We start from the raw sequence: 13,052 nt of genomic DNA on the forward strand, positions 1-13,052 counted from the left end.
GTGAAAGGCAGGTCGTGCCTTACGAGCCTGACTGAATTTTTTGAGGATGTGACTAAACAGACTGATGAAGGCAGAGCTGTAGATGTAGTGTGTATGGATTTTAGCAAGACATTTCATAAGGTACCCCATGCAAGGCTTATTGAGAAAGTAAGGAGGCTTGGGATCCAAGGGGGACATTGCTTTGTGGATCCAGAACTGGCTTGCCCACAGAAGGCAAAGAGTGGTTGTGGACGGGTCATATTCTGCCTGGAGGCCGGTGACCAATGGTGTGCCTCAGGGATCTGTTCTGGGACCCCTACTCTTTGTAATTTTTATAAATGACCTGGATGAGGAGGTGGACAGATGAGTTAGTGAACTCGGCCTTTTCTCCTTGGAGCGACAGAGGAACAAGATAATGAGAGGCATTGGGCGTCTGGATAATCAGAGGCTTTCCCCAGGACTGATATTGCTAGCACGAGAGGGCATAGTTTTAAGGTACTTGAAAGTAGGTACAGAGGAGATGTCGGGGTAAGTCTTTTATGCAGAGAGTGGTGTGTGTGTGGAATGGGCTGCCGGTGATGGTGGTGGAGGCAGAAGTGATAGGGTCTTTTAAGAGACTCCTGGATGGCTACATGGAGCTTGGAAATATGGAGGGCTATGGGTAAAGCCTAGGTAGTTCTAAGGTAGGAACATGTTCGGCACAGCTTTGTGGGCCGAAGGGCCTGTATCGTGCTGTATGTTTTCTACGTTTCACACGGTGTGCATCATCACAAATTCCCCAGCAGCAATTCAGCCCAATTACTATTGGCACCAACATCACAGCAGGGTCAAAGGTCACATCTAGTGTTGGTAAGTGGATGGGCTGAAGTTTGGCGGTATTGCCAAAAGGAAACAAACTGATCCCAACAACACAAACTGAGAAAAACTAAACCCTTCCAGTAATATCAGAGGAGTGTGTAGTTGAGGGGATGTATGTGTTTTTGGGCTGCTTGGGGCAGCAGCGAGAATTATGGGGACACAGCAAACATGGATATCACAAGCTGGTGGGGTGAACAAGGATTGGTGGTCCTAGTCATGGGTCAGTTATTGGGTTACATGGGTTACGTTGAGGGTGGGAGACAGTTCAGAGGAAGACCTGGTACAGTAAAACCAGTTACAAGCAGGGTGATGGGGTACTCTCACCTCTCTACTCCTGTACGTGTACAACACCTTATCATGTATGACAAACCAAAGCTTCTTCCATTGCCGTCTACTCGCTTTCCGTCTCTGAAGATCGCCGCTCATTGACACCCCTTCATGTGAGCTTGCTGTCTGGAAGCACAGTCAAAAGGTGAGTATTGAAGATGGCCCACCTTTTCGTCAACCAAGAATGAGGAGCCCCGGGGTCAGAGTCACTCCCAGAGCCAGACCTCAAATTAATTTTGCTAAAATTGGAGGAATGGTGGAGAATGAAAAAGGTTGTCTAAGGTTATGGTGGGGGAGTCTGAGAGCAGAGGACAGAAACAGCCTCAAAATAGAGGCGCGATCATTTAGAATAGAGATGAGGAGAAATTTCTTTAGCCAGAGAGTGGTGAATCTGGAATTTGTTGCCACAGGCAGCTGTGGAGGCCAAGTCAGTGGGTATATAATTCCCACAAAAAGTATTCACCCCTTTGTAAGATTTCATGTTTTATTATTCTACAACATCGTATCACTGTGGGTTTAATTTGGCTTTTTTGACACTGATCAACAGAAAAAGTTTTTCACATCAAAGTGAAAACAGATCTCTACAAAGTTATCTAAATTAATTACAAATATAAAATACAAAGTAATTGATTGCATAAGTATTCATCCCCTTCAAGTCAGTAATTAGTAGATGCACCTTTGGCAGTAATTATAGCTTTGAGTCTGTGTGGATAGGTCTCTATCAGCTTTGCACATCTAGACTCTATAACTTTTCCCCACTGTTCTTTACAAAATGCTCAAGCTCTGTCAGATCGCATGGGGATCCTAAGTGAACAACCCTTTTCAAGCCCAGCCACAAATTCTCAATAGGTTTGAGTTCTGGAATATATATAGCTTAGCTACTCCAGGATATTAACTTTGTTGTATTTAAGCCACACTTTGTAGCTTTGTCTTTTTCTGTCGATCACTGTCAAAAAAGCCAAATTAAATTCACTTTGATTCAAAGTTGTAAAGCAATAAAACATGAAAACTTCCAAGGCACTGTATTTAAGGCAGTGGTTGATAGATTCTTAATTAGTTAGGGTATGAAGGGATAGGGAAAGAAAGCGGGAGATTAGAGCTCAAACACAAGAAAATCTGCAGATGCTGGAATTTCAAGCAACACACATAAAAGTTGCTGGTGAACGCAGCAGGCCAGGCAGCATCTATTGGAAGAGGTACAGTTGACGTTTCGGGCCGAGACCCTTCATCAGGACTAACTGAAAGTAAACAGCTAGTAAGAGATTTGAAAGTGGGAGGGGGAGGGGGAGATCCGAAATGATAGGAGAAGACAGGAGGGGGAGGGATGGAGCCAAGAGCTGGGCGGTTGATTGGCAAAAGGGATATGAGAGGATCATGGGACAGGAGGCCTAGGGAGAGAGAAAAGGGGAGGGGGGAAGCTCCAAGGATGGGCAAGGGGTATAGTGAGAGGGCCAGAGGGAGAAAAAAGAGAGAGAGAAAAATAATGTGTGTATATAAATAAATAACGGATGGGGTACGAGGGGGAGGTGGGGCATTACCACCCCACCAGCATCTGGGTCCAACATATTATTCTCTGTAACTTCCGCCAGCTCTAACGGGATCCCACCACTAAGCACATCTTTCCCTCCCCCCCTCAGCTTTCCGCAGGGATCGCTTCCTACACGACTCCCTTGTCCATTCATCCCCCCCATCCTTCCCCACCGATCTCCCTCCTGGCACTTATCCTTGTAAGTGGAACAAGTGCTACACATGCCCTTACACTTCCTCCCTCACCACCATTCAGGGCCCCAGACAGTCCTTCCAGGTGAGGCGAAACTTCACCTGTGAGTCAGCTGGGGTGATATACTGCGTCCGGTGCTCCTGATGTGGCCTTTTATATATTGGCGAGACCTGACGCAGACTGGGATATCGTTTCGCTGAACACCTATGCTCTGTCCACCAGAGAAAGCAGGATCTCCCAGTGGCCACACGTTTTAGTTCCATGTCCCATTCCCATTCTGATATGTCTATCCACGGCCTCCTCTACTGTAAAGATGAAGCCACACTCAGGTTGGAGGAACAACACCTTATATTCCATCTGGGTAGCCTCCAACCTGATGGCATGAACATTGACTTCTCAAACTTCCACTAATGCCCCACCTCCTCCTCATACCCCATCCATTATTTATTTATATACACACTTTTGTTTTTCTCTCTCTCCTTTTTCTCCCTCTGTCCCTCTGACTATACCCCTTGCCCATCCTCTGAGCTTCCCCCCCCCCTTTCTTTCTCCCTAGGCCTCCTGGCCCATGATCCTCTCATATCCCTTTTGCCAATCAACTGCCCAGCTCTTGGCTCCATCCCTCCCCCTCCTGTCTTCTCCTATCATTTCGGATCTCTCCCTCCCCCTCCCACTTTCAAATCTCTTACTAGCTCTTCTTTTAATTAGTCCTGACGAAGGGTCTCGGCCCGAAACGTCGACTTTACCTCTTCCAATAGATGCTGCCTGGCCTGCTGCGTTCACCAGCAACTTTTATGTGTGCTGCAGGAGATAAGAGCTGAGAGGAAAATGGATCAGCCAAATGGCCTAATTCTGCTCCTAAATTTTATGGTTAGAATTGATTCCAGATCATCTGGGAAAGTGGCAAAGGATTGGCAGATGGGTCCACAAACATGAGAAAATCTGCAGATGCTGGAAATCCAAGGCAACACACACAAAATGCTGCAGGAATTTAGCAAGCCAGGCAGCACCTATGGAAAGGAATAAACAGTCGAATTTTCGGCTGAGACCCTTCATCAGGACTGGAAAAAAAGGTGAGAGGTCAGAGTAAGAAGGTGGGGGGAGCGTAGGAAGAGTAAAGGTTGTAGGTGATGGTGAAACTAGGAGACAGGGAGTGGTGAAGTAAAGAGCAGGAAGTTGATTGCTGAAAGATACAAAGGGCTGGAGAAGGGGGAATCTGATAGGAGAGGGTAGAAGACCATGGAAATAAGGAAGAAGGCGGAGCACCAGAGGGGCAGGTAAGGATCAAGGTAAGAGAGGGAAACAGGATTGGTGAAGTGGGGGAATGGTGGGGGGGTGGCAATTTTCAGGAGTTCGAGAAATCGATGTTCATGCCATCGGTTTGGAGGCTATTCAGACAAAATATAAGGTGTTGCTCCTCCAACCTGAGTGTGGCTTCATAGCGGCAGTAGAGGAGGCCATGGACTGACACGTTAGAATGGGAATGGGAAGGAGAATTGAAATGGGTGGCTACTGGGAGATCCCACTTTTTCTGGCAGATGGAGCGGAGGTACTTGGCGAAGCAAGCTCCTAATTTATGTCAGGACGTCAGGTCTCACTGACATACACAAGGCCATACCGAGTGCATTGGATATATTAGATGACGCAACAGATTCACAGGTAAAATGTCGCCTCACCTGGAATGAGTGTTTGGGGCCCTGAATGCTATTGAGAGGGGAAATTTAGAGGCAGGTGTAGCACTTGTTCTGCTTGTACAGGTAAGTACCAGGAGGGAGATCAATGGGGAGAAACGAGTGGACAAGGGAGTTGCATAGAGAGACTAATGGGATCCTCCACCAAGCACTTCGCTTTCTGTTTTCCCCTACATGACTCCTCTGGGGAATGCTGAACAGAGTTCAATGAAAGCAGCAAGGCATGTGCACAGGGTGGTGAAGAAGGCTTATGGCTCAAAGTACTAAAGTTGAATGTCATGTTACAGTGTTACCAAATGCTGGTTAGAGTTCTGTGTGCAGTTCTGGTCACCATACTACTGAAGGATATGATTAGGCTAGAGAGGCTACAGAAAACATTCACAAAGATATTGCCGGGATTGGAGGGCTTGAGTTACAAAGAGGGGCTGGATAGACTGTGTCTGTTTTCCCTGGAAGTTACTTAAGGGTTTAAGTAACTACACTCACTTTTTTTCTACAGGGTAGGGCAATCTGAAACTAGAGGGCATAGGCTCAAAGTAAGAGGAGAAAGATCGGTGGACCTGAGGGGCAAATATTTTACATATTAGTGGTTAGAATCTAGAAAAAGCTGCCAGAGGAAGTGAGCACAATTACAACATTTTAAAGACGTTGGAATTAGTACATAGATAGGAAAGGTTAAGACTAACTTTGGTAGACAAGATGGATTTTGGGTTGAAGGGCCAAATCCCATGCTGTGAATGTCAGTTATGATCACTCCTGGAGTGATCCTTACCTCTCGCCAAGCCACTTGTTTTGTCCTCTGTTTGCCAGTGTGTGGTGTGTGAAGAATGTTGAACATGGAGAAGCGCTTGGTGGGTGAGTGAGCCAGTGGTGGCTGAAGGATCTCTTCCTTCTGGGAGCCTGTAGAAGAAGCATGGAGAATAAAAGATTAGTTGACAGATCAGAGGGAAGGATTGAGATCCATCTTTGGATCTCAATGGCAAAGGAAATTTGTGTCTGGATTCTAGGAGAAAGGGACTGTAATCCTAGATCCTGTTGGAAGGAAAATCATTTGATGTAACCTTGTTTTTTAAGGAATTTGTTCAGTCAGAGAAATAGACAGCAGAAGAACAAGCCTTTCAGCCCAATAGATCCACGCCTACAGCATAGAACATGGAACAGAGAACACAAAAGAATACAGCACAGGAGCAGGCTATTTGGCCCACAGTGTTATTCTGAACCAGCTAAAAAGCATATCAAAAAACACCCAAACACTAATCCCTCCATCTTCCTTACATCCATGTGCCTATTAAAACAACTCTCAAAAGCCTCTAATGTATTTGCATCTACCACCATATCAGGCAGCCCATTCCAGGCATCCACCACTCTCTGAGTAAAAAACTTACTCCTCACATCCCCGTTGAACCTGACCCCTCTCACCTTCAATGCATGCCCTCTGGTATTAGATATTTCAACCGTAGTAAACAGATGCTCCTGTCCACCCTATCTTTACCTCTCACAATCTTAGAAACATAAACATAGAAAACCTACAGCACAATACAGGCCCTTTGGCCCACAAAGCTGTGCTGAACATGTCCCTACCTTAGAACTACCCAGGCTTTACCCATAGCCCTCTATTTTTCTAAGCTCCATGTAGTCATCCAGGAGTCTCTTAAAAGACCCTCTCGTTTCCCCCTCCACCACCGCCAGCGGCAGCCCATTCCACACACTCACCACTCTCTGCATAAAAAAACTTACCCCCGACATCTCCCCTGTACCTACTTCCAAGCACCTTAGAACTATGCCCTCTTGTGCTAGCCATTTCAGCCCTGTGGAAAAGCCTCTGACTATCCACATGATCAATGCCTCTCATTATCTTGTACATCTCTATCAGGTCACTCCTCATCCTCTGTCACTCCAAGGAGAAAAGGCCGAGTTCACTCCACCTATTCTCATAAGGCATGCTCACCAATCCAGGCAACATCCTTGTAAATTTCCTCTGCACCCTTTCTACAGTTTCCACGTTCATCCTGTAGTGAAGCAACCAGAATTGAACACAGTACTCCAAGTGGGGTCTGACCTATATAGCTGCAATATTACCTCTCGGCTCTTAAACTCAATCCCACGATTAATGAAGGCCAGTGCACCGCATGCCTTCTTAACCACAGAGTCAACCTGCGTAGTTGCTTTGAGTGCCCTATGGACTCGGGCCCTAAGATCCCTCTGATCCTCCACACTGCCAAGAGTCTTACCATTAATGCTATATTCTGCCATCATATTTGACCGACCAAAATGAACTACGTCACACTTATCTGGGTTGAACTCCATCTGCCACTTCTTAGCCCAGTTTTGCATCCTATCAATGTTGTAACCTCTGACAGCCCTCCATAATATCCATAACACCTCCAACTTTTGTGTTATCAACAAATTTACTAACCCATCTCTCCACCTCCTCATCCAGGTCATTTATAAAAATCACAAAGAGTAGGGGTCCCAGAACAGATCCTTGAGGCACACCACTGGTCACCGACCTCCAGGCAGAATATGAACCCTCTACAACCACTCTCTGCCTTCTGTGGTCAAGCCATTTCTGGATCCACAAAGCAATGTCCCTTTGGATCCTATGCCTCCTTACTTTCTCAATAAGCCTTGCAAAAATCTATATACACTACATCTACGGCTCTACCTTCATCAATCTGTTTAGTCACATCCTCAAAAAATTCAATCAGGCTCGTAAGGCATGACCTGCGTTTCACAAAGCCATGCTGAATATTCCTAATCATATTATGCCTCTCCAAATGTTCTTATATCCTGCCTCTCAGGATCTTCTCCATCAACTTACCAACCACTGAAGTCAGACTCAGTGGCCTATAATTTTCCAGGCTATCCCTACTCCCTTTCTTGAATAAGGGAACAACATCTGCAACCCTCCAATCCTCCAGAACCTCTTCCCTCTTCAGTGATGATGCAAATTGCTCAGCAATCTCTTCCCTCGCCTCCCACAGTAGCCTGGGGTACATCTCGTCTGGTCCTGGTGACTTATCCAACTTGATGCTTTCCAAAAGCTCCTGCACATCCTCTTTCTTAATATCTACATACTCAAGCTTTTCAGTCCGCTGTAAGTCATCCCTACAAACGCCAAGATCCTTTTCCGTAGTGAATACTGAAGCAAAGTACTCATTAAGTACCTCTGCTATTTCCTCTGGTTCCATACACACTTTTCCACTGTCACATTTGATTGGTCCTACTCTCTCACGTCTTATCCTCTTGCTCTTCACCTACTTGTAGAATGCCTTGGGGTTTTCCTTAATCCTGTCCACCAAGGCCTTCTCATGGCCCCTTCAGGCTCTCCCAATTCCATTCTTAAGCTCCTTCCTGCTAGCCTTATAATCTTCTAGATTCCTATCATTACCAGTTTATTGAACCTTTCGTAAGCTCTTCTTTTCTTCTTGACCAGATTTACAACAGCTTTTGTACACCACAGTTCCTGTACCCTACCATCCTTTCCATGTCCCATTGGAACGTACTTACTCAGAACCCCCTGAACATTTGCCACATTTCTTCTGTACATTTTTCCTGAGATCATCTGTTTCCAATTTATGCTTCCAAGTTCCTGCCTGATAGCTTCATATTTCCCCTTACTCGTTAAACGTTATTAAACGTTTCCCTAACTTGTCTGTTCCTATCCCTCTCCAATGCTATGGTATAGGAGATAGAATTGTGATCACTATCTCCAAAATACTCTCCCACTGAGAGACCTGACACCTGACCAGGTTCATTTTCCAATACCAGATCAAGTGCAGCCTCTCCACATATCGTGTCAAGAAATCTTCCTGAACTCACCTAACAAACTCTACCCCATCTAAACCCCTCACTCTAGGGAGATGCCAATCAATATTTGCGAAATTAAAATCTCCCACCACAACAACCCTGTTATTATTACTGCTTTCCAGAATCTGTCTCCCTATATGCTCCTCTATGTCCCTGTTACTATTGGGTGGTCTATAAAAACACCAAGTAGATTTATGACCCCTTCCTATTCCTAACTTCTACCCACAGAGACTCCATAGACAACCCCTCCATGACTTCCTCCTTTTCTGCAGCCGTGACACTATCTCTGATCAACAGTGCCACACCCCCACTTCTTTTGCCTCCCTCCATATCCTTTCTGAAACATCTAAAGCCAGGCACTTGATGTAGCCATTCCTGCCCCTGCACCAACCAAGCCATAGCTCATTCCAACCCCTGCATCAACCTGCATCATAGCTCCCAAGTGCTGATCCATGCTCTAAGCTTATCTGCTTTATTCTTAGCACTCCTCGCATTAAAATAGACACATCTCAAACCATCAGTCTGAGCGCATCCCTTCTCTATCACCTGCATATTCTCCCTTTTGCACTGTCTCCAAGTTTTTCTATTTGTGAGCCAACCTCCCTTTTCTCCATCACTTCAGTTTGGTTCCCATCCCCCCAGCAATTCTAGTTTAAACTTTCCCCCAAAAGCCTTAGCAAACCAGGATATTTGTCCCCCTCGGATTCAAGTGCAACCCATCTTTTATGTACAGTCACATCTGCCCAGAAGGGGTCCCAATGATCCAGAAATCTGAATCCCTGCCCCCTCCTCCAATCCCTCAGCCACGCATTTATCCTCCACCTTATTCTATTCCTATACTCACTGTCGCGTGGCACAGGCAGCACATCCGAGATTACTACCTTTGAGGTACTGCTTCTCAACTTCTTCCCTAACTCCCTGTAGTCTGTTTTCAGGATCTCTTCCTTTTTTCTACCTATGTCGTCGGTACCAATATGTACCACAACCTCTGGTGTTCTTCCCATTTCAAGATATTGTGGAAACGATCAAAAACATCACAGACACTGGTGCCAGTGCGCATGCGTATGGATTAGATGTGTTTGGTCGGTGTTCCTCTCCGAGGCCTCGATAAAATTACTATTATACCGTGTTTTATTCATTCAGGCCAACAGTGTATGTCTAAACTAAGTGTCTGGAAAAGTTTGACAATGCTGAAGGCAAAAAAAGCCAAGACTGCCAACTGCCGAAGTTAGTGCTAACAACGGGTCAGTAAAGAACTTCTTTGGAAAGGAATAATGCACTCAAAAGGGAGTAGATATATTGACACTGTTTATTCAGCTTATATTTGTGCCAATTTCCATGTTGGGGTAAGGGGAGGGACTTGCTAGTAGTTTTGCAATGCTGTATGACGCACTGGGATTTATTTGCAGAGAATGTTCTAAATATTTTTGTTATTATAAGGGTTAAATTTGAGTTGGTGTCATGAATGTTCAGCTTCAGCTTCAGGTGCAGACATTGGATAACTCCCCAGCCCTAATAGCATTTGCTTAATGGTATTATATAACTTGTGTTATAAATGTTCTCAGAGAGGGGGTTTGTGATAATTGTGTAATGTTAGTTACCTGCCCAGCAGCTCCTTTTGGGATGGAAATGGGAACTATGTGTCTAGTTTAGGGAGACACGAAGTGGGGTGGGTTAGGGTGTGTGTTGTTCCTGTTTATAGCTCAGACATGCATTTTTTTGTGTATGTTGTGTTCTTATGAGGCTGCCAGTTATTTTGCATTGTTTACTATGTTTGTGCCCAACTCTAATAATCTCTTTTTTATTCTCATATGCAGAGGCCTTGCGGTAGAACGCAGCTGGGGCGGGGGTAAAGATATTACAATAGTCTCGTGGATAAAGATATTACAATAGTCTCGTGGAATGTTAAGGGCCTTTGTCATGTTGTTAAGAGGGATAAAGTTTTTAGACATCTCAAATCTCTATCGGCAGATGTGATTTTTCTACAGGAAACCCAGATCAAAGTAACTGAGCCATGCAGATTGAGATCTAGCTGGATATCGCAGGTTTACTAGTCACCATTTACTTCTCATGCCCGTGGTGTGGCTATCCTCTTTAGGAAAAATATTCCATTTCAACTAACTTCCATGACCACAGATCCTCTCGGCAGGTTTATTATGATCTCTAGCACCATTAATTTGTTTCCGCTAACCTTCCTTAATATTTATGGTCCAAACACAGATGAGCCAAATTTTTTTAGGAAAGTTTTTGATTTACTTCTGGATGCCAGCAACTCAAATATAATAATCGGCAGTGACTTGAATTGCTACCTGGATCCATATTTAGATAGGTTGTCCTCCCGCCCACCCTCAAACATCGTGTCAGTGCAGGTCCTAAATAATTTGATTAAATCTAGGAATTTAGTAGATATCTGACGAGTTCAACATCCCACCAACAAGGACTATTCTTATTATTCTCATGTTCACAAATCTTATAGTAGAATAGACTATTTTTTGGTTGACTCTCATTTAATATCATAATAGATTAAATTCTGACCATAGCCCCTTGACAATGTCCCTAAATCTCTCCCTTTCCAAATGAATCTATTCCTGGCATTTTAACCCCTCCCTACTCACCGATAAGAAATTTATAGAATATATCACCACCAGATTAAAAGATTTTATAGAAATTAACGATAATGGCGAGATGTCAGATTCCACACTCTGAGAGACATTAAAAGTTGTAATTCGTGGGTATATAATTTCATATGAATCTGCTGCTAAGACAGAGAGAGAAGGGCGATTATTAGAATTTGAGAATACTCTCCCAACCCTCGAAGCGACATACCAGGCTTCGAAATCCTCTGAAGATTATAATAAAATAATGAAGCTTAAATATGAGTACAATTATATCTTGGGTAGTCAAATAAATAACCCGCTCTTAAAATTAAGACAAAAGCATTTCAAAATGGGGGACAAGCCTGAGGGGCTCCTGGCGCGGCAGCTCAGGGGCGGCCAGGCCCTAAGGTCAATTCATTGCATTAGATCGAGGGTGGGTACCCCATTAACTAACCCCAAGGAGATAAGTGACTGTTTTAAAGAATCTTACAGTGAACTCTACACCTCTAAATGCAATGCCACTCAATCTGATTTGAATGACTTCTTTGATTCTTTTGTAATGCCAAAACTTAGTGACACTGCTAGGGAGTACTTAGATTCTGACTTCACATTGGAAGAAATAACTTCTGCCATTAAGTCATTTCCATCTGGCAAGGCTGCTGGGCCAGATGGATTTGGCAGTGAATTTTATAAGAAATTCTGTGATATCCTTGCCCCACTTCTCCTCAGAATGATATCTTGCTCTAAGAGAGATAAAGCCTTGCCTAGAACATTGTACGAAGCTAACATTTCCCTCATTTTAAAGAAAGGTACAGAGGAAACAGACCCGGCCAGCTATAGGCCCATTGCACTTCAGAATTTCGATAGAAAGGTAATTACTAAAATGCTGGCTAACTGACGAAATAAGTATTTGTCATCTATCATTCATCCTGATCAGACAGGATTTGTCCCTGGTAGGTTCTCTTCTTCCAATGTCAGATGCCTCCTTAATACTATATATGCTGATCATGGGAAAGCTAATGGGGCAGCAGTCTTGTCCCTTGATGCACAGAAGGCTTTTGACCAGATTGAGTGGCCTTACATGTTTGAGTCACTGTACAGGTTTGGGTTTGGTGAGTCATTTGTATCTTGGGTAAAACTGATATATGCCAGCCCAATGTGTTCTATTATAACTAATGGTGACAAGTCAACTCTTGTTTCCCCTACACCGTTCAGTCCAGCAGGGGTGCCCTCTCTCGCCGGCCCTTTTTGCCATCGTGGTAGAGCTCCTTGCCTTAAAAATAAGAAGTCACCCAAATATTCTGGGTTTGAAGGTGGGAGGTAATGAAACACTTATTAGTTTATATGCTGACTATGTGATACTCTACTTACAAAACTCAGAAAAGTCAGTCCCTCTTCTAGATTTAATCACCTCTTTTGGCAGACGATCGGGATACTCAATCAATTGGACAAAAAGTGACTTTGTGCCCCTCTCCAATGACTACAGCAGGGTTTTTTGGAAAGTGTCCCATTCAAAGTAGTTAAAAATCACTTTACTTATCCTGGCTTGACAATCCCCAAAGATCCTAAATTAATATTTAAACTAAACTTCACAGAGTTTATTTCAAAACTTAAACAGAATATAGAAAGTTGGAAAACCCTACCTCTGTCCATGATTGGTCGTATAAATTTTGTTAAAATGGTTTCCCTTCCTAGCTTTCTCCATCTTTGTCAAAATCTCCCCATTTTTCTTACATCAGCTTTCTTTAAAGAATTAGACTCCATAATATTGTCTTATATCTGGAATTATAAGAATGACAGGATTTCGAAAATTCATTTACAAAAGCCCAAGTCTGAAGGAGGGCTGGGATTACCTGTATTTAGACACTATTAATTGGGCTGTCAATGCTAGGACTTTAATGTTTTGGTAACGGGGACTCTGGATAACCTAGCCCCTGGGGCTCCCTTGTGGCTATATATGGAGTCTAACTCTGTCGTCAATTCCTCCTTGCCAGGCATGCTGTTCAAGTTAGAGAAGGCTGGGACTTCAAAAAGTTTGAGTTTTGTTTTGAAAACCTCCATCAGAATTCT

At 44.0% G+C, this 13,052-nt stretch overlaps 1 protein-coding gene across 1 annotated transcript in view; it reads right to left on the reverse strand.

Annotated features, from left to right (window-relative positions):
- The window catches only part of LOC134357162 (FYVE, RhoGEF and PH domain-containing protein 5-like), a 209,189-nt gene that overhangs the window by 8,300 nt on the left and 187,837 nt on the right, over positions 1–13,052 (reverse strand). The window contains exons 18-19 of the mRNA XM_063068460.1: positions 5,348–5,475; positions 1,162–1,290 (exon numbers count right to left, since the gene is read on the reverse strand). Of these exons, the coding sequence (XP_062924530.1) occupies positions 1,162–1,290; positions 5,348–5,475 (257 nt within the window). The remainder of the gene's footprint in view (positions 1–1,161; positions 1,291–5,347; positions 5,476–13,052) is intronic.

This window comes from Mobula hypostoma, chromosome 15, assembly GCF_963921235.1.
Source record: "Mobula hypostoma chromosome 15, sMobHyp1.1, whole genome shotgun sequence".
Lineage (NCBI taxonomy): Eukaryota > Metazoa > Chordata > Chondrichthyes > Myliobatiformes > Myliobatidae > Mobula > Mobula hypostoma.